This window comes from Anopheles merus, unplaced genomic scaffold (assembly GCF_017562075.2).
Source record: "Anopheles merus strain MAF unplaced genomic scaffold, AmerM5.1 LNR4000026, whole genome shotgun sequence".
Classification (NCBI taxonomy): Eukaryota; Metazoa; Arthropoda; class Insecta; order Diptera; family Culicidae; genus Anopheles; species Anopheles merus.
In genome coordinates, this window is record NW_024427606.1 from 146,409 (window position 1) to 173,095 (window position 26,687).

Below are 26,687 nucleotides of genomic sequence, written 5' to 3' on the forward strand. Positions count from 1 at the left end.
AATTCGGTGAAGGATAAAGTTAGTTTTTTTTTTGCTCCCTTAAAAAAATGCATTGAATAAATGCAGCTTTAATGGTGGCTCTCTTCCCTTCATATAATTCATAGAACATTCACAAATTGTTGTACTTGGATTATTGATTTGGCTCTATTCGTGGAAGTGAAAGATTATTTTTGTAGAATTTGACTTTTTTGGCCATAAAGTTTGCCGAGCATTAATCTAGGAACATGCACGCGTATTTATACATTGTGGTTGACGTGCAGTTGCGAGTACTCAAGTATCTTTTTAAGAAATTTAAAGAAATTTAATTTTTAAGAAAATAAATTTTAAGAAACAGCCTTTAGGACATATTTATGACCGATGAACATTGACGCATATCAAAGGTTGTGAGATTAATGTATACCATTTGCAACAGTTACATTGATATGTGAACGGTGATAAATTTGTCAACGTTTCTCAACAAAACAATGATGCCAGCCATTGTAGATATAGTTTAGATTTATTTGCATCGTAAAACGTTTTGTTACATTGTAAAGTTTGCCCGCTTTAACGGATTCACGAAATGGCCACTAAATTAGGAATGCTAATCAAATTTATCATGTACGTTTTAAATGAAATTTTACGATGAACAATATTGTATGTGCATCGAAACGATTGGTTTATATGTACGTAGTACACCTACATGCATTATTTAATTTTGAAACATCCTACGTATGAGTACATTCAACACGCGTTTTATCGTGCGATTGCGTCTGGCTGATTGAGAAATCTGTATTGTATTGTATTGTATGTATTATATTAATATAATGTATTGCAGCAATTCGAAACTTCAACATATAATAATACCACTTCAAGCTCCACTCAACATCAAGCTTCACTCTATTTATTGATGTTGAAAAATGATGATATATTGTTGATTTGATAAATTGTTTACGGATAAATTAAGTAGTTCTGTATATTCATCGCTAGCTAGAACTTATTTCTGTATATTTCATACTGATCTTGTATTTCTAATATCATAACAATTATTATAAAATACATGACTAAACTAATTTAACCCTGTAACCTGCGAACAAATTACATTCCAGGTCCCCTACTGTGCCCTACTGGTGAGCAATTCCGCGTGTTGTGTGCATCGGTAAAAAAATCACTCTTTAATACACTAACATTCGAGTTAATTGTATGATTTCGGTTGTTTCTTCTGTTGTTTATTTGTTTATTATGTGATTTTGTTTTAAAGCTGTACTTTTCTTTACTATAACTTTTTGGTACTTCATACTATTATGGTTATGCTGTCGTTTGCCAACATTTATAGTTTGGCTACCTTTTGCATAATTTTTCAATCATGAGTTTAAGCATCCTGCAGTAATGTGCAGTAACCATGTTCCACTAGAGCAGATATCATCTGAATTAACCAAATATACGAAAACACTAACTTTGATAAATCAAAGTAATAGCTTGCAAGCCCTACAAAAACAAAGCCCAAATTTCATAAACACAGGATGCAAACTAAAATTTCCACTACATTTATTGTTGTTCACTCAATTATCTCCTAAACATAAAATACATCAATATAAACTATATGTTTGACATCAAAAGCTATGTAAGAGTTTGCAAGTTATATCTTTTCAGTCACAAATCAAACAAATATTTACATAATGCCGAACATGCAGTAGAACATTACCTGCACTTCATTAACCCTCTGCAATAATCTGCAAATATGCTCATGTATGGATTGATGTACGCAATCGTAAGAACATATGCCAATGTATAGATTATTCATTTACGTCACTCCGGTTTTTACGATATATTGTTCTCATTTTTTTACACATTCGATCTAAATAATTAATTTCATCGAAATGTCGTTACAAGACAAACTTTATTTTGCATTCAATATAAAAATTTACATTAACGTGTACTTTGTGAATGAGCACAACTTTCATATTTATCTAAAATGTTTGATTTTTTAAAGTCCTTACTTAAATGAGTTGATATTCTACAGATCAGAAAATATTTTGCTTTATTTATATGATTTGATTAAGTTCAGTTAAACAAAAACATCCTACACTAACGACGTAATACGATAGCGTGAGTGTGAAAGCACATTTAGTTTTTTCAAAAGCATCCTTAATTTTAATGTGGTGGTTTTTTATAGTTATGGACTCTTTAACATTAACATTTTAAAATCACTGTAGGTAATTTGTTTTATATGATATATTATTTTTATGACGTTTCCCGTTTTTATATCACCAGTGGTTGCTTCAAAAAGTGGCTTAAAGGCCATTTTGAACCGAAAAAATCGTATACAAAATACTTATTTTTTGTATACGTTTAACAGTCATAATAAAAAATAATATGATAATAATATGATATAATATGATAATATGAATCATGATAAATAAAAAATAAATAAAAGTCATAATAAATTTGTGCTGCAATCCTTTCAGTTGTTTATTTCATAATTTTATCATTATTTTTTATTCAAGATGAACGGCCTTGATGTATTGCTTAACATTTTATAATTTGTATATTAATATTCAAAAAGTACATCTCTCGAAAATACCATATGTGTGCCAGCTTGCATTTTTTACAATCTTCGTTCGATTGTTGAATTATGTTCATCCATTTGTTTTAAATTTATGGATGAATTTATTAAAAAAATTATTATTTTCCGTTTTTTTTTCTTTTCTTCTTTTCAGTATTACCTAATGCACCTTTCGTATCATGTGTTTGTAGTTTAAACCCTATAGACGCTGAATATTATTAGAATGTGTATAATATAATTTATATAAAATGCATGGTTTAAGTATAACTGCACGGCTAGTATGTTCACTCCATTCGATACAATGAAATGTAAAGCTTTATAGCAATCAGACTATAACTGTATAGAACATTACAAAAACAGAACAGAAATATTCAAGAACTAAAATTCGTACACAAAATATTTAAACGAAAAAATGGTATAGTAAGAGTCAATGCTCTTCCAACGTAAGCTAAACTATACTCAACCTTTCCACTTACGTTAAATCCACTTATTGGCTAATGGCAATAACACAAAAAAACATCAAACGATTGTTATCTACGATATGTTGCGTAGTTATGTATTGAAAAAAAGTTCTTTAATATTCCATAAACCAATATAGCATCAATAAGTTTTGTAGAATAATTGCTTGATACGAGTGTAATCGTAAAAATGACATTCTCTATGTTAATTCTGTTTTAATTTGTTATCTTATTCTTTCCTTTTCCAAATGCTACATCACCGTGTGTTTCACCTTTCTGGGGGTTTTCAACACAATCAACACATGCACGAAAATCGTCGATCAAAAAACTTTCAACATATAATCACTAAAACTGCTTGCTGCACAACACTACACAAATATTCAATGCAAATCAACGATCTGGATAAAATTACTATACCAATTATGGACCACACCGTTAACTTCTTTGTTTTACATCGGAAACCCTACTCTAATCTTACTTTGGTATTTTTGCACTAATTTGTATATCTGATTCCAAACAATTTGATAATTAATCAACACCCGCACCCGATCGTCATTCCAACTCAACCGATGCACACTTTTCAAACCAACAAAATTATTCGCGTCATGCGCTATATGCACTTATTAAACTAAACATTGTTTTGCATTTCAACAAATCTAACCAATTCTCGAACATCTCAACTCAATCACCAATCCTTCGTTCTTGAACACGTGTTGAAATACGGCAAACTTTTCATCGGAATACCGCTGACATCGACAACACCGTGTGCCATATTTTCGAAAATCAACATGCTATCACAACCCAGAACGGGAAAATCTCCTGCCGTTACGACGATAATTGCAGTATTGCTGACAATCGCGGTGCACTGCGAATGGTGGAAGAGCATCATGCGAACAATAGGCTCAACTCTAGCACTTATAATCGTAAATCATCGCAAACAACGACTCCAAAGATGTTGGTGCCCCACCACCACCACCCACAACAGCAACAAAGCTATCGTTTTCCTCACAGGGCACCGATGGCCAACAGTTTATCAAAAGAAAATATTATCCGATTTGATCGAAGCAGCAAAACAAAACCAACAGACGCAACCATTACATGGGAGGCGTCATTTAGTGTGGCAGAATATGGAAGCAGCACAATTAGTAGTACGCAGCACCGAGGATCAGAACAAACGGCCGTTGATGAAAAATTAGTTATTGCCTCGCCCACACACTCTGCAAGTAAAACAGCGCAAGACGCAATTGTACATGCAGGTATGGCTGTACCTACAATTTCATCCGAATCAGAAATTTCGTTTGGTACTGAAGCAGAACCCAGTAAAGAAATCTCCCTACCGGCAACAACGTATACACAAAATACACCACGCAATAGTAACTCAGAAGAACATAACAATTATACAAATCACTTCTCATCTGCTACAAAACAACGAACAGGCATTACATCTTCAGCAACGACACAGGACCAGCTAACAAAAATACATAATAAACAACCTTTTTTGCAAAAGTTACCGTTAATCGATTCGATTAGCGGTTTGGAAACTGATGTAGCAACAAGAAGCCGCCGTAACACGAAGCGTAGTGAACGAGGATGAAGTTATTTTCGCAAAACAGCCCTTTAATTCGAACGCAAGCCAAATCTATTCCAAAATTATTTTACTATCTTACCGAAAATTTTCGGCAAAACGAATTTATCATAATTCATGTCGTTGGAGCTACTTCGAGAAACTTATGTATATGATATCATACGCACATAATTGAAAACTGTATCGCATTTAATTTAACATTGATGAATGCTACGATAAATTATGATATTTTTGGGTTTTCACAAGCAAAATTTTAAAGTCTAAAAAACGGAATAACATAAAGTACAGTACCCAAAGTATTAATCATTAGTTAACACTCTTGGATTGTTTCGACCAAACAAATCAATCGCTGTTTAATTTTACTGTCAATTTTATGGAGAAAAATAATAGCAGTACAGCTTAGCCGTCTTAAAAAAAGAAGTCAGGTCAAAGAAAAAAGCATGTCTTCAATTCAAAATTGAAAATTCGATTAATTATTGAACCACCTTTAATAATATATTTCAACGCTTTCAACATTAACAATAGTTGTATGGCCTCCTAAGAATTAACATTAACATTCTAAGAATGATTCCTCCTCAACTCCGCCTTCAGACATATAAACAAATAATAAACAGACGCAATTAAACAAACGAAGAAGCTGAAAACCAATTTTAAAGCCACAGGACAAAGTATGTCAAACATGTTTTGAAGTTTGTAAATTAATTTAAAAAAAATCATTATCACAAACTGACATTAGCAACATAATCGTTGACGTTGGTCTGGATTAAGGTGAAAACTTAAAACAACTTCAAAATGGATATGATACACTGTTACGAGTGCTAGACACATTTATGTGTTTCAACATACGTTTCATATAAGTTTGTTGGAAGCTATAAACAGCGGAGGATGTATAAACAAGAAAACTATTCTGGCATACATTTCAATGAGTTGCGGATTACATTACTATTACTATGTGTTCGTTAGCTTGGTTAGTAGGCACCTGTACTATCTTTCCACACAGTTGAAGTATTTTTGCGCCATTCGAATAAAAATAAATATAAAAAAGGAATAGTTCCAGTAGGTAGTTTAACAAATTGTGGCACATCAGTCACTGTTTTCAACAAATTGCTTGGTTCTAGTCATGTACGGAAGGGAACTGTAACGATAATTATTTATTAGAGTTACGTATTCTGATTTTGTTTGTTATTCAGTTATTAATCTAAGTTTGAATGATTGGAGACAACATATTTGCTATCGATAGATACAAGCCAACCTTATCCACACAAGTATTCTAAATAGACGATTTTAGGCAGTACTAATATTTATACTTTTCAATAATGACCCCTTTTCTATTATAAATTAGAAAACTTAAATGTCAGCCTATCAGTGGAGCATTATTCATCATTCAGGTTGTATTTTCCATACCTATTTGCCAACTGCCAAGATTGGCCATTTTGGATTTCGCCAAATGTGAACCAAAAAAAGATACATTTCAAAATCGTTTTATTTCGTTTTTTTTCTATTTGAAATGAATTTCAGTGCTATTAACACATTTTGAAATATCGATTTAAAAAAATTTTAACCTTCTTGGACAAAATATTTATGCAGTAGCTAAAAAACATACATAAGCTACATACATCGAACATGCAACAAAACAAATCGGCGTATTTTTACTCTTTAATCTTAATCAACTAGTCTAGGCCAGCGATGTCAAACTCATATGAGCCTGCGGGACAAAATGCCACTGAAAATAGTAGCACGGGTTGCAGCCTAGTTTTTTACATGATATATGATATGATATGATGATATGATACAAAATCAGATCATTAACCGCTCTTTTTATTTTGAGATGATAGTTCCGTTACTTAAGTTTAGCTGTAGCAGATTACTTTCAATTGGTCATAGGCCTCTGATATTTCCAACATTTGCATCATAGTTTTATGGCAACTAACAAGTACGTAAAAATAATGTGCAAAAACTGGCTATGACTAACGCGTTAGTTCCAATACAAAGCAGTAAATTTTGTAATGAAAGGTACCAATATCAACCTTCAATTTCATTTTGATTATCAATATTTTTGAGCTGAAATTAAAGTAGCGAATTCTTACTTTTGATGCTGTCTTAAGTCCGTAAATTACAACAACTCGTTCAGTCCAGTTCAGATCTTTACAGAGGAGAGGAAGATGTCATACAAGTCCTTAGTACCCGTTATTCCCTTCCTGCCAATCTTCATAGAAATCTTCATTCATTATAGCGACCAAAATCAGAGTCACCTGTAGTTTATCTAATCACATTGGTCTTGATAGCCTGATGAAAGCCTGATAGAGATCGTTTGTAACATTCTATCAAAAGTAACACGTGTTTGTGCCGACGTCTTATTTCTTCTGATTTCTAAACATTATGCAGAAATATAAATTTCTATCTTTAGTTCGACCAATTTAGTTTCAATGTTCTAAGAAGGGTCAAACTTTTCCAAAACAATATACCAAAAAAGTGTCAAAGCTTGCGATTTTAATTCCTGTTGGTTGATTTTGTTAATTTTTACAAGTCTGTTTTCTAATAGAAATTGCTTAATTGGACGCCAAGTGCCTTGATTGATGGCTTAACAATAAAAAAGTAATATTCCTAAACGACATACATATGAGTAAGACATTCAGGATTTTGTATGAGGTTGAAACTAAACCGTGAGTTGTTTCTTTTAAGAAATGTTTATCAAATATTTGTTTGGCTAACAAATTTAATCATCGGAAAGGGTATAAAATAATTTTCATTAATTTCACTAAAATTGTGCGGAATTGAATGCTCAGTTTCATTAAAATAACCATGTTTGGTTTGATGATGATGCATGATCTGAAAATTCATTGAGTAACCTTCTAAGTTGAAAATCCTTTCATATTTTAAGAGTCCGAAATTGACTGACATATACTATAGAAGCTGAAATATTTCTTCAAATAAAATTTGGCTCAAGCAGTCGCGGGCAAAACCAAAAGAACTCGCTGGCCACATTTGGCCCGCGGGCCACCAGTTTGACATCTCTGGTCTAGGCTAAAAACTTAAGGCGTGTTTGCGTGGAAATGAGTTTGGCGTGTGGTTTTTATGAAGTGTTGACTTGATTTAAGCCGTCAACTCCATATAACAAAACACTGGAAAGTGAAGCACCCCATTAGTAACCGAACCATGTTGTAACCACGCGGTCCTAATATTATATTATTGGGTCATCGATACCGCACAAAATGGCCAGCATGGCTAGTTTGTAAGTTTTACTAAATTTATTTCCTATTATTGAAGAAAACATAACATTTACGAAATCAAGTATTTTAACATTGTACGAATGAGCCTTAGAGAAGATGACAGAACGATGTATTTAGTGACGTCTTGGAATGAAATTTTCCGAAAAGACGATGTTGATAACGTGCAAACATTAATCGGTTCCAATATGCGATATGCAAGAGCTAACTGTAATATGAAAAGCAGTAAACCTCCGATTGAATTAAGCGGATTTCACATGAAAAATCGTTTGGAAGAATAAGACAACTAAGAACACGATTAAGATGAGTTTTACGATAAAAAATTTAACGGACTAAGCTAACAGCAGCATTGAATAACAAACAATGACCAATAGTTGCATCATCTGGTTTTTGTTTGACAATAATATTTTGTAATAATATGCATATTACAACGAATGCGATGTAATACTATATTCCGTTCAAGTCATCTAAAATTCATATGAATTATCGTGCTACTTTGTGAAAATGTGTGCATAATCCCATTTTTTATAGTTTGAATTGAAATAGGAACGTCGCAAGCATTCAAGTATTGTAATGTGTTATGCTTACGAGAGTAAGAACATATTTTATACATAGTACCATATGTGTTTATTACGATGAAGCTGCAACAAGTACTTGAGCGCCAGAAGAATCTTCAGTGAAAAAATAGCTAAATGAAAAAAAATGTAATTAATAGGGAAATAGTTCTGCAAATTAACTACATCAAGCATAACAATTTTAAACTAAGTCTCTAAAAGAAGATACTAAAGACGCCGCTATATACAAATAAAGTGTAGTATGTTGCATATTTCCTCGTAAGATAGCGATCCAAAAAGCGAAATGAGCAACATAAATTTGATATACTTTTTCATCATGTTTCTGGTTATTTAAGATTTTTATATTGCATGTTCGCATTTCAATGTTGTTAGTTTTGCTGTATATAGAGCTATTAAAATTATCTTAATTTGGCATCACTTGTAATCTAAATTTTGATCGTCGTTAAAATCCTAATGAACCAATTGAATGTGCAGAGAATGATAAATATGACAAACATGATTTTTTTCACAAACGATAGTGAAAGCTAGTGAGTATGTTTAAAGTGGGGAGATATATGTATTTGTATGTCGTTATATGTTATGTATACCGATATATCAAATATAAGGACTATATTAAGTATACATAAATAGCTTATATATTGTAACTTATTATGCTTAGTCTAGTTTAAAAAACTTTTAGAATAGCTAAGAGATTCTTATGTACATAGATAGTAAACAACAAAGAAGGCATAGAAATTTAATGAATGGTAAGAAAATTAAAGTAGTAGAAACTTAAACGAATTGAAAAGTAGAATGAAAAATGTAACCATAAGGAAATTCACTGCATTAGTTTAAATTTTATGAAACACACACACATACACACACACACACACACACACACACACACACACACACTGCAAAAATACATAAGGACTTAGCAAATCTACCAAATAAACTCAATTTGCCATAATAAAATAAAAGCAACCAACGATACATGTTGTCAGAACTAAACATCGATTTAAAATGAAATCAGGTACCGGAAATAACAAAACTATTTAAAAAATAATGCAAACTCAAGCATCATAAAAGCAATAAGCTAAACACGGAATACTACCCACAAATGCAAAGAAATAAACCTCTTGTATGACTGTCTATAATAATGTGGGCATTTTGAAGCATTTCGATAGCTGTCTATACGCGTCAGCACACGCGCACACACACACACACCCGTAGATCCAAAAGAAAAGAAGATACATTAAATCGATTGGTTTTTTTATCATATATTGTTTCAACTTCCAATTTCGTTTACCGTTATCCTTTACACATTACTCACTAATACGGCCTCAATTGACCTTTTTTTTTGTTAATAATAAAATCCTCTGTAACTATGTACCATGGTCGATACATGCTATTTAAAATAATTTGTTTATTTATTATTTTGTTTTTTTTTTTTTGTGTGTTATGTTGCTGACAAATACTAGAGCCACTATATTTGAACCAGCAGAAAAGGCACGCGCAGAAATATACGGCGATCGGTGTGGGTGTATATAAAGGTAAAACCATTATTTTCCAAATCAATGTAAGCAATGCAATCGGCGTGGCACTAGAGTTTAAATGTGTGTGATGGATTTGTTTTTAACAATTAAGCCAACAATCAAACCGAAATATGAATATATTGTAAAAAAGGGAATGTTATGTTGCTATCTTTCTTGCATGACTCATATAATAGTAGATGTTTGTCTACGTATTATGACTGACTATATGTTGCAGATTACTAACAATCTGATTGTTTTTTTCACTTCCCAAACTATAAATATGTAGTTTTATTTCATTTATTGACAACCTATTAAACTACGGAACCAACTAACAATTTGAATTGTATGAAATTTGGTTTAAATTCGATGTTATGATTGTACAAAACAATTAAAACAGCCACTACTATGAAACGAAAATCTCGCACAACTGATGTGAAAGCCAAACTGGAATACTTTAATTGGGAAAGAATATTGAAATTACCGTACGTTGGGAAACCGCGTACCATATATTGCAAAAAAAGGATAGGAAAAACTATAGTCGCTCATAAGGAAACAAAAGTCAACATACAATCGAAACTAGAAAATCAATTATATAATTACAGCGAAAGCAACAACTATTAGGAAAGACTAATGAATTAAAAATGGCTGATTGTGCTACATAATACAAAAGAACCTCGGAAATATATTAAAAATTTGTGCATGTTAAAACTAAAACACATTCGTACAACATAAAACAAAAAAACATTAAACACAAAGCCCGAACGATAGAACAAATAAACGAAGGAATATATCATACGTGTTTCAATTTTAATACTATTATTTAAGACAATTCAACCGTTTGAGAATGTAGCTCGTTTTTAGTTCATGACTTTTCGTTTTCATTTTAAGGTATTAACTATTACGGGAACACGAACGAGTTCGTCGCAACACTCCATAATCAATTGCAAATTTTCTTCGTGTTGTTAACACCAGTATTTAAGACATTCATTTTATTTTTCGTACAATTATTTCCATCTATTACTATTGGAGCGGTGTTTACCATTATTACTGTTATGTATACTATCATCCTGTGCCGCTATTTCCTCGTCTATGAGAAGATCAAAGTTTCCCAACATGTCTGGGCTGGGAATTTTGCTCCAACGGACACTGAAAGCCAATTCAAGACAAACCTTTTTTTATTACAATTGATCCAGCATTTAATAAATTTGCTTTACTTACTCAGGTACTCCATCCGGTGGCAATACAATGCTGAGAATGTTGTCTATTAGCTTGTATTTGAGTATCCGATCGTTGGCAGTAGTTGAAGTCAGTGACGGTGAAGCGTTCACTTCGACAAGCCACGGTTTCAATGTATTGTCTATGATGATATCGTAACCGTAGCATTCGAAGCAGTGCCTATCACTGGCCATAACACTTGATACTGCCTTTAAGGAGTGTACTATGAGCCAAGTGATGGACCCAAATAACTTATCCGTTACTTCCTTACCACGCGTACCCTCAAGATAGAGACGCAAGTTTTGTACACTCCACTTGCCTCCATGATGGTTGTTATATTCACCCTTTAACAGTTTATTAAAATTAATCATGTTTGTTAAACTCCATAATAAATAATGATTCATTGACACTTACACCATGTTTCTGCACACTGACGTTAGTCAAGTGTACGTACATGTTGTCCAATTCCGTAACACTTGTGTCGTATTTTACCGTACAAAAGCGGCAGAATCCCAAACGAAACAAGTATGCTTTCAGCGGACGAAATGATGTCACAAGAACGTACAATCGAAGATCAAATTTTTTGCCACCAATTAACAGCGGGTTCTCGATATACCTAGAGTAAAAATAGAGTATAGTAAAAAATAATTATTAAATTAGGATTCTTTTAATTCCACTCTCTTTTTGCCTTCTTTTACTACCTTGAAATAACGTAGCTCTCTTTGCCGATTTGAGGATGAAATGACGTTTTTGCTTCTCTCGACCAGCGTTTCAATTTGGACAATTTATTGATTAAGAAAATGCCAGCACCTTGTGACTTACCGCACGGTTTCATAATCCATGTACTTTGAGGATTTTTTCTGTACTCTTCCACAAACATGTTATAGTCAGCTGGCAGGACAAACGTGATCGGTATGAAATCTAAATACAAATATTTTGAGCCACCGGGAATGTTTGCTTCAGTTTTTTCTGCCAACGGATTCCCATCTCGTTCAAGGTCCTTCCGATAGCGTTTTATATTCTTCACCAGTAAATCTTTCCTTGATAACTCGTAATGGTTCGGAAAGTGATTAATAAGCTGATTATCGTGCATACGGTATCCACTGTCAACGCTGAATATATTGCGACAGGTGCCAGTTCCAGCCCAGTAGAAATTCCAATCGTCATCCGCCGTAACTTGTACCCAGCCGCGCTTTTCAAAATTGCTTATCAGAACCGATTTATCGAGATCGGTGCAGAAACAGATTTTCATCCGATCGTGACCTGTGGCAAGCCTAGCATATGTTAGCGGTCGTGATCCATCGAAATTAAGGAGAGATTAAAAATGATCAACAAAACGTTAAGTAACAAATCACACAAACCTCTCATTTTTCGCTGATATTTGTTTCCTTCCATCTACTCTTCATTACAACTGATACTGTACTGTGGGTGATAGGTGTTATACCCTACTAGATAGTAAAAAGGAGAATGATATTTTTGGCAAGAAAGCTGTGCACAAAAGTGGTTCATATCGAATCAATACTAAACTGCTCTTTTTATGAATATGGTTGTGTCCCTTTCACCCTATTGATTTATGTATGTACGTTAACCCATATCGTTCACTCGTCAGGCCTACTTAACAAACACATTGCAAAAAGCAATAGAAAAAACTGACTGCCAGTTATTTTACACAAGCCATGACATCAAATCATCAAACACTATTCTAAATACGTTCAGAAACCAATAAGTAGAACTAAGTTTTGGCTTACCTGCCATACATCGTAGCGAGGTTCGTTGACACTCTTTTCGGTTCCATCGACATCTCACTTATACTTCATTACTTACGCTTTCATAAAAATACGTTTCGATTTATATCTACCTTCACGAAATCCAAAAATCTTAAAGATCAGCAAGCTTCTTTTAAAAATTAATAAACTAAACATTATTCTTGGCCACAATACGCACCATACGCAATAGATTTCATTATGTTTTAGTACAAAACGGCAGATCTCAAGTGAAATGAGAATCAAAAAAACATAAGTTATAAAAGCAAAATGTTGTGCTGTGCTATAAGAACAGCAGCTTGGCGTTATTTGATACGCGACCAAGTTAAACGTATCAAATCGAATAAAATCAATACGCAAGTAAATAACAGGAAGCATTTCAGTCGCCATAGTTACAACAGCAATTTGTATCTAGTCAAGTGAACTTCAACTTGGGATAACTTGAGTTCCTTCATAATAAATTCTTATTGTACAAATTTACAACATGTTAAATTATACAATCCTTATCAAATTAAAATCTCAAAAATTTAAATCCGTGGTACTAACACCACAACGGCAAATGGAACAGGATTTAATTATTGCGTAAATAAAAAAATATATAATTTATAACCCTTTCGTGCTGTAGTCGTGACTAATATACATGATAGGATGAAATGATAAATAATTCTAACGATTAACATCGCGAATTTTTCACAACCAATACAAAGCGGCTTTTTTTACAGTTCCTCCTGAATATAAAAGCAAGCTAGTGTTTACTAATTTTACACGATATTATTATTACACCATTTTACTGAACTGGTTTCTCATAACGCATTTCAACAATCTGATCACATTTGAAATATGTTTATTATGTTGCTATCATGCCTTCATGTGACATATTTTCCAAATATGCTATAGCATCACCTAGATATTTAGCTTAAGAATCGTTCTCAAACTCTGCCGGATTCTTGCGATTCATCTGGGTGTGCAAATTTTCGATATAGTTGTAAACCATGTATCCCATGACGAATGCTGAATACATAAAAAAACGAACATTAAATTGGTATTTCACGGTGATCCTATTCATTAAACATAATTTGATACAAAAAACTTACGAGGAGCCACGATGAAAACCTGGGAACGGATTCGACGGAGAGTGTTCGGGACACCTTTGCTAATGACATTCGCAAAGGCTCGCTGCTCAAAGGGTGAAATCTTGTGCGTGACAATTCCACGTACCTTAGCAAGTTCACCAAATCCGTGACCCATGTTGTAGAGTTGCCGGTCTTAAACCACCCAAAACACCAATAAGTATGCTGAAATGTAGAAAACACAAACGCCCATTATGTAACTAAGAAAAATATGATACCGCGATTTCTGCAGCAGAGTTTACAGACGAACTAAAATTTTCTCAAGTTGGAATAGAGAGCCATGTTTTGAGTGATTACCCTCTCGATTGATTTGGTAATATTGTGTAAACCTATATTTTGTGAAAAGAATTTCACGAACCTACAATCTTAATCTGTTCTAGTACGTATGGTGATGGTTGTGTCCAAGGTGGATTAAAAATATCAGGTGATGGAATCTAGAGCATTTTGACAATTCGTCACTTGACATAAGGTCCCCAGGATTCAAACGTTGTTTACTTTTACAGTAGAGCGTCGATTATCCAGGCAGCTAGGGACCGGACGGTTGCCGGTTAACCTTCATTTGTATAACCACCTGCCCGGGTATGTTTTGCTTATTCTTTTTATTATAACTTTTTATTGGATTATCGAATCGATCCAAATAAATTAGAATGCCTAGAGAAACATGTTTTAAAAAAGTGGTAACAAATTCAGAATTTTTCTATTTTTTTAAATGTGCTTTAAAAAATAAAATCAACTTTTACCCCTTACTTCTGAAACCACCCACCCGTGTAGGTAATACATACAATAAAGGATTTTGGTTTCGATTAGTCGCTAATTTTGTAATGATATGTATAGCAATGCATGTAGTTATATTTATAGAATCCATTTTCAAAAGTTTTCTAGCTCTTAATATTCTTATAAAGCCACATAGATTGAAATGATTGCCCCGACAGTCGGGAAGACATGGCGGTGTATTAGTGTCAGTTCATCTAATTGCTATGCAATCAATTTATGTAACTTGTTGTGGACAGACCGCTGCCTCATAGTGAGGGCTCACTGTTGACAGCAGGGCTGTCATCCTGTGACGTCCTCAGTGAGGATCGCGGCGCGAGCAGGACCAGTCGTCCTCTCCCCGCATTGTGTTGTGTATATTATTTATTACCTGTGTTTATCGTACCCATACCAAAGATAGGAATAAAACACATATTCTGTTTGTGCCGTACACCACCGTCTACTATGTTTCATTTGTGGGGACACAACAGTGGCGACGAGGATGGGATCCTCCTCGCGTAGGGGGGGATCCTACAACGAACCGACGCAACACGGAGACCACCATCGCGGTTCTACCATCGCGCAACCGCCATCGCGCAGGATGAGCACGCTCGGGGCTTGCGCGAAGCCCCGAAGGGATCCTCACTCGGCTGCAGCGTATTCCGGCTAAGGCGAGGGGACATTCCGCTTTGGGCCGACGAAACACGGCATCACCACCACCCGCTGCAGCGTCAACGGACACACTGGTGCAGTGTTGTCGTGCGCGGTATCACGGCCGCCCTTGCTGCACCAGCATCATCGTCGAGCCCAGTGAGCAGGCACAGTGCTGAGGCATATCGGCTGCCCCCTGTGTATCTTCATGGCCGGCGCTTTAGCTGCACAGGTGCATCTCGACGGCGACACCCCTGTCGCCCCTGTGCAGCAACATCGTATGTGTCCCGGGTTACAGTCGTCGTGCGCGGCATCACGGTCGCCCCCTGTGTACCCTCATCATCATAGTCAACGTCATCATCATCCTGCGCGCCCTGCACAGCAGTTCACCGGGAGCGACATCACGGTCGCCCCTGTGCAGCGGTTCCGGCTGAGCGGTCGAAGCGCGCGCGGCACCACGGCCGCCCCCTGCTCAGCCGCACAGTGACGCCCCATCGGCACCAGTATCCGGGAGAGCTGCCTCATCATCATCGGCGTCAGGTGTAACAGCCATCGACAGCGGCAGGATTATCCGCTACTGTTGCACCATCAACAACAACACCAGCAACAACGCAACAACACCAACAACAACAACAACAACACCACAGCGGCTGCAACGGAACGAGCGAGCGCGGCACATCGGCTGCCCCCTGTTGCAGCCCGCAACGCTCATACCATTTGAGCGTATGGCATGGGGGCCGGTCTGCACTCTCCCCTGTTACATAGCGTCCCATGAGCCGTACGCTTGCCACGCCGGTTTTATTTATATTAAAACCGCTGCGTCGGCTTAAGCCATACCGGCCTAATTAAAACGGGGAGATGTTGTGGACAGACCACTGCCTCATCCTGAGGGCTCAGGCCCGTGTCTGTGCTCCATCGGATGCGATTTTATCGGAAGGCCTGTTAAAATTTTATATGGGATATGACAGATAACGTCGGACGTGCGATTTCGTCGTACGACGAAATCAAAAATTTTGATTTCGTCGGACGCCGCATCCGATTTTATCTGTCAAACTAAATGTGTGGTGTTTTGTAGGAACAATCTCAACTTAATTTTTCATAATCGTTATATTATTAAAATCATCCAAATAATCGCAATATTATACGAAAAAGCGTTTGACAGCACGTGCTATAAAATCGCATGCGATGGAGCACAGACACGGGCCTCACTGTTGACAGCAGGGCTGTCATCCTGTGACGTCCTCAGTGAGGATCGCGGCGCGATCAGGACCAGTCGTCCTCTCCCCGCATTGTGTTGTGTATCTTATTTATTACCCGTGTTTATTGTATTACCCATACCAAAGATTAGTTGTTAAATATATATTCTGTTTGTGCCGTACAACGTGCCCTCCATCTACTATGTTTGTTTTGTGCGGACACAACACATATGTGTTTGAACGAAACAAATCTTGTTGTTTATTTCATCGATGACGCTTGCTAGAAAATAAAACACAAAGAAAAATAATCCCTGGCATCGCGGCATAAGGAAGCTGCTTAGGCGCTGTTTGAAAGACCCACATAGAACTTTGATGCTGTTTATCCACTGCAAAAGGCGAATTAGAGCAGCGATCTTCAGCATGCCAAAATGAGCTGCTTAAGCAATTCTGGCTACTTGGGTACCGTGTATCTCGGGGACCACCTGTACTTATTTAACATTAAACATAGATTGAAGTGTGTTATTTTGTGTTATTCCGTTAATTCGTTCTATAATTCATTGTGTTTTCGACATGTTAGAGAAAAAAACTCAGAAATCATTTATAGTTCCTATTTTAACATTTATTCCTCATTATCTACGAGAAAAATTGACAATTTAAGTGAGATTGTAACTCTTACTCACATGAGTTTACATTTCGTGACGAAACAAATAAAAAAATCTTTTGTTATTTTGTCTCATGTTTTCGTTAAAACCAATAGACACACAAAAATGCATGTAGTAACAAAGAAATCTGATCTATTTGCTATACTTTGTGTGCGGAAACTAATGGATAACGGTTTTAACCTTTAAGTTGGCTACCGCATACCCGGGTATTTTTTTTCAGCTTCGAACTGCAATAACTTTTGATTCATTGCTTTTATTGACCTGAAATTTTCGGTAGCCTCCCAACTTTTAATTTATGATTTTTTGGTGCATAAGTTGTAATTTTAAACAGCCTGTAAGTATTTTATTTTGAATTTTTTTTAACTTTACCACGTAAGTTGGCAACCAGCATACCCGGGTATTCCATACATTTTGTATGGAGAATGACGTTTCTCTTCTTCCTCTTTTCGTATTGTGCTTATTTTCGAGTCAAATTGAAGCGATTCAAAATTTCAATTTGACCGTTATTTTTATCAAAAAAAATGAAAAAACTTAATGAATAAATGAAATAGAAGAGAATATATGGTCGGCATTACTTGCTTACAGCATTAAAATATAGAAAGCATTGTTTACCTATGAAAATCGTGATTTTTTTACATCAAAACGTGTGGAATACCCGGGTATGCCGGTTGCCAGCTTACGTGTGTAAATCTGGTTGCCAACTCTACGGTTAAAATGACGTAAAGTCCCTCAACTAAGCGACCCCCAAAAAGGTCCTTTTCCACCATCTGGTATTTTTAATCCACCTTGGTTGTGACATATAATGTAATCCGTACCAAGGTGCATCAGGTAGATCAGGTGGTGGAAAAGGGTCTTTTGGGGCAAGGTCATGGTGGATTTCAAAATATCAGGTGGTGGACTCTAGTGCATTTTGACAATTCGCCACTTGACGTAAGGTTCCCAGGATTCAAACATTGTTTACATTTATTAAATTTGTTCATTTAATTGATCTACTCCATTTTCGAATAAATATTCCTTAAAATATATTTTGGACTTTTTGAGTTCTTATTTAACATTAAAACATCAATTAAAGTGTGTTATTTTGTGTTATTCCACGAATTTATTCTATAATTCATTGTGTTTTCGACATTTTTGTTAATAAAAACTAAATAAAACTAATATTTTTTTTTAAATTTTCACATTAATTCCTCATTATCTACGAGCCGCATGGACAATCTACGTGAGATTAGAACTCTTATTCACATGATTTTAAATTTTGTGCATAAACAAATCATCAAATCTTTTGTTAATACATCTATTTTTTTCAATGAAATCAATAGAAACACAAATTGCACGTAGTTACAAAGAAATCTTTGCTATTTGCGTTGCTTTGTGTGCGGAAACCATTGGTTAACGCAAGGTTATTAGACTCTATACAGGTTACGAGCGTTTGAGAGGGTCACCATTATGGATACCTTGTTTACAACTTTTCTGTCAAAATAGATGCCGACCAGCTGTTGCTTGGCACGAGCAACATAAATAAGTTTACAGAAGACGAAATTACTGCTACAATTATTCTTCATGCTAACTAGTTATATCATTTATAGAATATGACTTCTATGTTGGATTGGTTAATGCTAAGTCAATTTTGCTTACATGCCCTGGATATCGTCGGATTGTCTCATCAGTTTAAATTGTTCTACAGGTTTGGTATTGCAGTCGCAGCTTCAGTGGACGAGAGTTCATGCCGTCCAGCAGCAACAGTGTTCAAACTGGGTTATTGTGCTGTCCCAGATGCTGCCCCTCGTATGAGAAGTGGCCAGATCCCATGTCGCTTCGCGCATAACAGCTCGTCCTTTATTCGGATTGGAACGGACACGGAACAATTCAGTGAAAGAGTATCGATGTGATGACACCCTTTTGACGATGTTGGTCAGGGAACCTGTGATGATGTGGTGCAAAAAATGCTACCGGCATCACCTTCGTTCCGCTATTGCACTTGACCCGAGCTAGGACCGCGACGGCGCTGACGAACTTGCGGCAGCGGTGATGATGCGTATCCCTCCTTCGAAATTGCGGTGCTGAGATGATGATAAAGTAGAAGCTTGTGTGGTATGGCCTCGTCCTTACTAAAACACTGCTTAAGCTACACCCAAGGTGACATGAATTATCTTCCCCCACAGGAATAAGGCTGCAGCCAGAACGGAATGAATATTTGTTTTCTTTGAACTGGAACGGCAACAGTGGCAGCATAGACGATCGTCTCGAATATGACGACTGCAACGAACCGACATGGAACCGTGGACAATAACTTAAATAACGACTATGCATAAGCACAAATATACTTATAGTTTATTTCCTAATTATAATTGTTACAACAGGACCGTTCAATATTTACTCCCCGGCTCAACCACTACTCTTCCTTCACAAGTGCTCTTCTCGGTGACCCTCATATTCATCTCTTTCTCCTTCTCTTTATCATATAATTTGTATGAAAAGTGAAATAATGTGGATAGGGCAAGGACCGTAAAGATATCAGGTCAAGTTATAAGCCCGTTTTGACAGCTAGGTGGAAGAAGAATCGACGAAGAAAACTGACAGTTAGTTTTCTGCGTTTGTCGAACGCTTCTAGTTCTCGAAGGAAAATTTCCATTTTAAATCACGGGCTGTGTTCTAATAAACTAAAATATTCACCCAAATTGATCTCCACCAAATATTGACCATGCAAAACGTAAACAATCCATCAATACATATGCAAGCGGAAAACCATCTGTCAAAAGCGGAGCCCAGGGGGGGGATCGCCAAAAGCGCTATAACTACACCCAAGGTGGAATGTATAATGAGGTGTAGTTATAGCGCTTTTCGCGTTCGCCGAACGCGGAAAACTAACTGTCAGTTTTCTTCGCCGATTCTTCTTCCACCTAGCTGTCAAAACGGGCTTATTACTTGACCTGATATCTTTACGGTCCTTGACTACACCTCTTTATACATTCCACCTTGACTACACCTTATTGTACATTCCACCTTGCGCTTCGTGTATTATCGGACTGAGATCAGGTGGTGGTATCCAGACCATTTTGACAATTCGTCCTTTGACTTAACCGTTCAAATAGACATAGAGCATCAAGTTCGCGCGCGACGATGTCTCGCGCGACAAAAATTAGCTCAATTTTGCAAATAGAGCTACTCGCCTCGCGCGACATTTTACTTCATCGGAAATAATCTAATTATCAAGTTTTTTTACGAGCCAGATTAATGCCACACGCAAAAAAATAGATTGGAACACATTTTAACTCATATTTAATGTTAAAAAAACATGTAGGTTGCCTGGGCCAAATGAGCTACTTTGAGCTACGCGGAGTGTAATTTTGAGCTATTTTTTGTTGCGCGCGACGTTTCCGCTCTATGTCTATTTCAACGGAAAGGGTAACTGCGCCAGTTTTCGGCAGGCTTGTGTGAAACTTCTGTAACAAAAACTGCTCATACACCTTGAATTTGTATTTTTCATGATACAGTCACTATCCGATATACGCTATCGTACGGGACCGAGCGCAATAGCGTATCTCGAGTTTTCACGTATAGCGGATTCCTATGGAAGAATAGTTTACACTACCGGTACCAGGATTGAAATATATCGGTACAGAGTTTTGCATTAAAGTTTTTTGTTATAAAACAGGTATATTTTGCACAAATTCAATGCATAATGCATTTAGAACATAAAGGAAATTCAAAAAGAACATAAAATATTTCAAATAATTAAAATATTTGCAAAAACGCATGGAGTTGTCAAATTTAGAGGAATCACGTAATGCGAATTCGCGTATATCGAGTATCGCGTACTGCGGATAATTGCTGTAGTGATATTATTTTGATTGATAAACTATTTTAGTATGTAAGGCCGCAAATACACGACGCGCGTTTCCGCGGGCGCGTTTAAACGCGTATAACAGTTCCGCAGAGATATCCAGCTGAGCATCTCTGCGTTTCCGCGGTAGCGCGTTCGAATGACATTTCATTTCTATGGCTGGATTGTTATACGCGTTTCCGCGGGCGCGGAAACGCGTATAACAATCCAGCCATATAAATGAAATGTCATTCGAACGCGCTACAGCGGAAACCAAGGTGTTATAAATGACAAGGTGAAGTTGTTCAGAGCAAAATGACATTTCTCGACTTGACATATCTCTTCCTGGGACTCCAGTATTAAAATCGGGAGGGCTGGTGCGGGGTAATGAAATTTGTATGCAGAGAGTGACAGATATCCCCCACAATGTCGCCCAGCAAAAGCGATAAAAATCAACCTTCTTAATACATTATCCTTGGCGGAAACGCAGAGATGCTCAGCTGGATATCTCTGCGGAACTGTTATACGCGTTTAAACGCGCCCGCGGAAACGCGCGTCGTGTATTTGCGGCCTAACGCTATTTTTTATTTACTATTTCGAATCCATTTTTTTAGAAATATTAGTAAAAATGCACAAAATATTTTTAAAATAATATATTTTCAAAATATAAATACAGTAGAACGTCGATTATCCGTATTAACGATTAACCGGCGGATTAACCGGCGGGCGGCTTAACCGTGCGCATAAATGTGACAGCTGTTCAAATATACGGCGAAAATTTGCAGCGATAGTCAAGTGGGCAACCAGTTTTTTGTGCAGCTCTGTAGTGTCTAATGGTATTTTACAAAATTCATTTTTGTTCATGAACAGTTGTTAAATCTGTAGTTATTGATTAAAATAATATTCTGCTAACTATTAATCGATTAATTCAATGGGAATTAATCATAAAACTAGTGAATTTTATAATTTTTACATGAATTTGACATTTCTTGGACGATTATCCGTGCAAATCGATTAACCGGCAACCGTCCGGTCCCGAGCTGCCCGGATAATCGACGTTCTACTGTATTCAATATCCTATTTTTGGCAGTTTGTTTCTATTTTCAGCATGCTGTGTTCCTATTTGCGACAGTGTAAATATGAATCAGAAAATGTTTTTATCAATGTGAATAGGGTAACTTTACCACTTTTCGGTAGGGTAACTAAAAACATTAAATTCTGCACAAATGCGGTAAAAAATGTCACAAAACACAATTTTGCAGTGAAAGTATACAAAAGTGCCACAAATCCACTAAACGACCACTAAACGGGTTCTAAACGACTCAAGCTCTCAACCTATACGGAATATACCACACACTTAAAAATATTTCACGACCTCGGTTAAAAAAAAACGGCCGAAATCCGTCGGCTCTTTCGATTATTGCTGGTATGTCAGTTGAAAAATCCCAAATAGCCAGCTCGTACTTTATAGCTGATTTAGGGCTGTTTAACGAAAAATCGTTCCGATGTCGTACTTTGTGGCTGATTAAGAGATAGACGGTACTTTGCGGAACTATGGAGCTTTTTAACAGGCACATGGTACTCTTTGGAACTTTGCGGCTGATTAGCACTATGTGTAGGGTTCATGATAGAACTTTAAGGCTTGTTAAGAGTGTGTATCGAACTTGGTGGAACTTTATAGCTTTTTAATGCATGACATCGGTACAAGGTGGCTCTTGTCAAAGTGTCAAAGACGGACGCCGGCAATAATCTCATTGCTGCTGCACAAGTTAGATTCGTTATTTGAAGAATGAATATTGAGTGAAGTGATTGTGAATTATCAGTAAATTGTTTAAAATTTTGTGTTATTCATCAATACAAAGGATTTAAAAATATACATATGTGTTTAAACGAAACAAATCTTGTTGTTTATTTCATCAATGACGCTTGCTTGAAAATAAAACACAAAGAAAAATAATCCCTGGCATCGTGGCATAAGGAAGCTGCTTAGGCGCTGTTTGAAAGACCCACCTAGAACTTTGATGCTGTTTATCTACTGCAAAAGGCGAATTAGAGCAGCGATCTTTAGCGTGCCAAAATGAGCTGCTTAAGCAATTCTGGCTATTTGGGAAGTGAGATTTGAGTAATGGTCGTTGGTGTTTTTTTTACCTAAGTATCTGACCACACGACCATTCATATAGATTTTGCTTGGAAAGTTAGAAAGGTATATAGGTCATGATTAGATGAAACTTGTCGAAACACATCCCAAATAGCGCAAATGCGTAGAAAGATCGTACCTATTTCAGTATATTGAGCTACAGCCGGACTGAGCTACGTTCGTCGAACGCTCGAATTATCACATTCATCCGGTGTGAAAGAGCTATCAAACTTTGTTTGCGAGTTTCGCAGAATAGACGATGTGTAGAATCAGTTGACATATACCATTTACGCATGTTTACGAATGGTGTTATTCAATCGTCAGAAATATAAAAAAAAACTCACTATTATTACGATCAGAACTTTAAATAATGTCGACCCGATGGTATCCGATTTATCAACGAGGCAATCCGCAACTGCGGGTATTTTTACCTAACTTCTGGCTGAAGCTAGTACGACCCGCGAATGAGCAGCCCGCAAATGTTGTGCAGTTTGCCTGTTCCATGGAAATGACCCGGCATGATGTGAAACACTACTTGGAAAAAATATACAATGTTCCTGTGGTAAATGTTCGTACGCGGATTGCATTGGGTGGCACGAAAAGAGATTTGGTTTTGGGATACATCACTAAGGAGGAGGATACCAAATACGCCTATGTCACTTTGGTGTGTTTCATTATTCGTACCGATTAACTCAGTAACCATTAATAACCTAGTTTTTTTTATATATCTTTTCAAGCCAAGAACCAAGCAATTTACTTTCCCGGACATTTTCCCAACGGACGCAAAGCAGAAGATAGAAAATGATAAAAAATCGCTGGAAGACGCCAAGAAAAACCACAAGAAGTTTCTAGATAAAAACAAAGATCGACCCGGTACGCCTGGTTGGTTTTCTATTTAGTAACCAGCACTTAGGAATTATCAGATTAGCAACCGAACTATGCCAGCAAGTTATGTTAGTTCAAAACTAATAAAACTAATTTTATTACTTCATGTAGTTGTTCGTCAATATGAATTCGGTACTAGATTAATCAAACGAAGCGATGTTTAAGGTGATGAACGTGCCGGCCCCACTCGCATTAACTTCTGGTAGGTCTCAAAATCGATTGGGAGCTCCTCCAAGTGTTTCAACGTTCCCTGACACACCGAACATGCCCGAATATCATACAGAAATACGATCTGAAAAAATACGATATCCTTCCAATTATTTTGGAATAATCAAATTGACTAACCTCCCCATATGCTACATACTTTAGGATGAGATGGACAGGGCCGGAACTTTCGGCCGAAACAAAGGTTACCGCATCGCAAACACTGTATAGTTGTTTTTCCACGCGCACATATGCATGCTGCTAGGCGGCGTGCTTCGGCTTCACGATCCTCCTGTGTAAATATTGGATCCGTTCGCGTGTTGTCCATTGGCGCATTTTTTTTCAGCATCGACGGTTTGTTTCGCAACATCACTGTTCTTATGATTCGAGTGCTATTCCAATAACAGATTAAGACTGGATATTTTAGAAGAACCAGCGAGGGAACGCTCTTCTGCTGCAACTGCTGTCAACTGTACAACTGAAAATGGCGGCATACAATAGCGAGGATAAAATATGTACCTGTGTTCGACTCAATGTAAGGCATGTGTGTGAAAGAAGCGAAACGCATTCTAGAGTAGTGTGCGAATGAGACAATTGTTTATATTCAGTTCTATATCCATTGTCTAGTCTGCATCTAAACGTGTGCGAGCATTTCGTTGAACTTTCCTTTTCTTTATAAACGTGTCGCTTACAGTTGCTTTGACTTCTTGTGGTATGTGATCGATAACTCTTTCTTTGAATTTTGGTTCCATTTTTTCTGGCATTGCACTTGGAACATACAATGGGGTAGGGATAACCGGTAATTGCAGGTCAATCGAACGTTCTTTCCTGTATTGTGATAATAATCGAATAAGTAGAATGAAGTGAATAACACACAAAAACAAAATCGTAAGGTGACTTACTTGACTTCAACTGATTCCCAGTTTCCGTAAGGATTTTTCGATTGTTCAATTTGTGCAGTAACTGCTACTTCGCCATGATCGATATTTTTATCTAATTCTTCTTTAATTTTACGGTTGTGCTTAAAAATCTGTGCCATGTTTTCGCGTCGAAGCCTTGCTGCGATTTCATCAGCATTTTCTAACTCGTACTTTGCCTCATGTTCTGCGATTTCCTTTTGCTTTTGCCATGCAACTTTTGATAGCGTTTCATACTCCTCCTTCTTCATAAAACCCTCTTTTGGAGTTTCCCAGATGGATTCGCCTGTTTTCACGTTCCAATAGTAGGGAAACCCTTCATCAGTCTCAGCTTCCACCCACATCGATCCATTACCGACTTGTGCAATATTTTCGATGTGTCGTTTCTTAGATAATGTCTTTCCCTTGCCATTTTCTGTATCTTCTTCGCTCTCTGCGCCTGGCAGATACAATGGATCCGCTTCCCGTGCTTTTTTCGCTTTCGCAGGTCTGCTGTCAGCGTTTCCAGAGCTGCTTACAGACGGTCCAGGACGAGGGCTGATTTGACCGCACGCTTCTTGCACTTGTTCGAGTTTTTGCTTTTCGTATAACTCCCGCGAACTTATATCAGCTCCAGCGCTAATATCTTGCATGTAAGCCTTCATGGCAGCATCATTCATTTTCTTCAAATCTGCATCGATTTTGTTCTGCTCCTGCTGAGCTTTGTAGCTATTTCGACTTATCTCTGAAATACGCTTTTGTACGTTCATCTGATGTCGTTTTCCATTCTCGTGGAACTGAACACTCTGTAAAAATATAGATAATGCAGATAAATAATTTTTGGCCTTGCTTGTCGTATTGAAGTGCACATTAACACTGACGGATTTATTGTCGGCTATCCAACACTTGCAAAAGTCGCAGTACTTGCGATCATTCGATTTCCAGTAGTCAGCCCTTGAAAGAAAAAATTAACGCATAGCACAAAAGAGAAGAAATGGATTTGTTTAGATTTTGTCGAAACGAGTCTGTAAACCATGTTACATACATTTTAGATCTGTTCCGGCTTTCTGAAGAGGTTATAGATGTAAAATTGCGTGTATTGTTCAGGCTGTGTAGAGGTGCAACTCTGTATTTGCAAAAAAAGCATCAACTATGACAACAAACAAGCAAATTAAACCTTATGCGACTTCCGAAGCTATCAATCAATTTAGGTAAACATTATAATTTTACACCTCGAAAAATGTTTTCGAGTAGTTTGCGGCCTTGCTTGACCCGCTAAACATCACGAGATTTCGAGTAGTATTTTCTGCTAGAATATCCTTTAAGTTGGCAACCGGATACCCGGGTATTTTTTTCAGCTTCGAACTGCAATAACTTTTGATTCATTGCTTTTATTGACCTGAAATTTTCCGTAGCCTCCCAACTTTTAATTTATGATTTTTTGGTGCATAAGTTGTAATTTTAAACAGCCTGT

General features: G+C 36.7%; 5 protein-coding genes and 1 long non-coding RNA gene across 21 annotated transcripts in view; 3 read left to right on the forward strand and 3 right to left on the reverse strand.

The window, feature by feature from the left end:
• The window catches only part of LOC121601096 (protein kinase C-binding protein NELL2-like), a 120,002-nt gene extending 109,571 nt beyond the window's left edge, over positions 1 to 10,431 (forward strand). For 6 of the 10 annotated variants that reach the window (XM_041929905.1, XM_041929908.1, XM_041929904.1 and 3 more), the window contains 2 exons: positions 1,086 to 1,106; positions 3,806 to 10,431. In XM_041929905.1, coding sequence (XP_041785839.1) covers positions 1,086 to 1,106; positions 3,806 to 4,594 — 810 coding nt within the window. In that variant the 3' untranslated portion in view covers positions 4,595 to 10,431. Of the gene's footprint in view, positions 1 to 1,085; positions 1,136 to 3,805 lie in introns of all 10 variants that reach the window. The other 4 variants (XM_041929911.1, XM_041929912.1, XM_041929910.1 and 1 more) reach the window with 2 other exon arrangements.
• Positions 10,432 to 10,532: 101 nt separating this feature from the next.
• LOC121601098 (probable tubulin polyglutamylase TTLL1) lies at positions 10,533 to 13,339 on the reverse strand. Of its 4 annotated transcripts, XM_041929918.1 has the most exons (6): positions 12,865 to 13,339; positions 12,478 to 12,564; positions 11,818 to 12,379; positions 11,531 to 11,732; positions 11,120 to 11,460; positions 10,533 to 11,047 (listed from the first exon to the last, which is right to left on the reverse strand). In XM_041929918.1, the coding sequence occupies exons 2-6, from the start codon at positions 12,509 to 12,511 to the stop codon at positions 10,906 to 10,908; spliced, it is 1,281 nt and encodes a 426-aa protein (XP_041785852.1). In that variant the 5' UTR covers positions 12,512 to 12,564; positions 12,865 to 13,339; the 3' UTR covers positions 10,533 to 10,905. The 4 variants fall into 4 exon arrangements, with proteins under 4 accessions (XP_041785852.1, XP_041785850.1, XP_041785851.1 ...); XM_041929916.1 differs by lacking the exon at positions 12,478 to 12,564 and having other exon boundaries at positions 11,818 to 12,390; XM_041929917.1 differs by lacking the exon at positions 12,865 to 13,339 and having other exon boundaries at positions 12,478 to 12,854.
• A 367-nt stretch (positions 13,340 to 13,706) lies between these two features.
• Positions 13,707 to 14,478, reverse strand: LOC121601099 (cytochrome b-c1 complex subunit 8-like). 4 transcript variants are annotated; one of them, XM_041929921.1, is made up of 3 exons: positions 14,368 to 14,478; positions 13,974 to 14,174; positions 13,707 to 13,890 (listed from the first exon to the last, which is right to left on the reverse strand). In XM_041929921.1, the coding sequence occupies exons 2-3, from the start codon at positions 14,125 to 14,127 to the stop codon at positions 13,796 to 13,798; spliced, it is 249 nt and encodes an 82-aa protein (XP_041785855.1). In that variant the 5' UTR covers positions 14,128 to 14,174; positions 14,368 to 14,478; the 3' UTR covers positions 13,707 to 13,795. The 4 variants fall into 4 exon arrangements, with proteins under 4 accessions (XP_041785855.1, XP_041785857.1, XP_041785856.1 ...); XM_041929923.1 differs by having other exon boundaries at positions 14,372 to 14,469; XM_041929922.1 differs by having other exon boundaries at positions 14,307 to 14,412.
• A 4,233-nt stretch (positions 14,479 to 18,711) lies between these two features.
• Positions 18,712 to 19,531, forward strand: LOC121601090. The gene is made up of 3 exons (XR_006005989.1): positions 18,712 to 18,888; positions 18,953 to 19,359; positions 19,431 to 19,531. It is a non-coding gene; the product is annotated as an uncharacterized LOC121601090 (long non-coding RNA).
• Positions 19,532 to 23,432: 3,901 nt separating this feature from the next.
• Positions 23,433 to 24,219, forward strand: LOC121601093 (probable 39S ribosomal protein L23, mitochondrial). The gene is made up of 2 exons (XM_041929903.1): positions 23,433 to 23,892; positions 23,966 to 24,219. Exons 1-2 carry the CDS (start codon positions 23,599 to 23,601, stop codon positions 24,125 to 24,127), a joined length of 456 nt encoding a protein of 151 aa, XP_041785837.1. The 5' UTR covers positions 23,433 to 23,598; the 3' UTR covers positions 24,128 to 24,219.
• A 673-nt stretch (positions 24,220 to 24,892) lies between these two features.
• LOC121601092 (WW domain-binding protein 4-like) lies at positions 24,893 to 26,455 on the reverse strand. Its single transcript, XM_041929902.1, has 4 exons — positions 26,259 to 26,455; positions 26,095 to 26,167; positions 25,220 to 26,019; positions 24,893 to 25,145 (listed from the first exon to the last, which is right to left on the reverse strand). Coding segments are annotated over exons 1-4 (1,080 nt in total). The 5' UTR covers positions 26,261 to 26,455; the 3' UTR covers positions 24,893 to 24,940.
• Between the last annotated feature and the right edge of the window lie 232 nt (positions 26,456 to 26,687).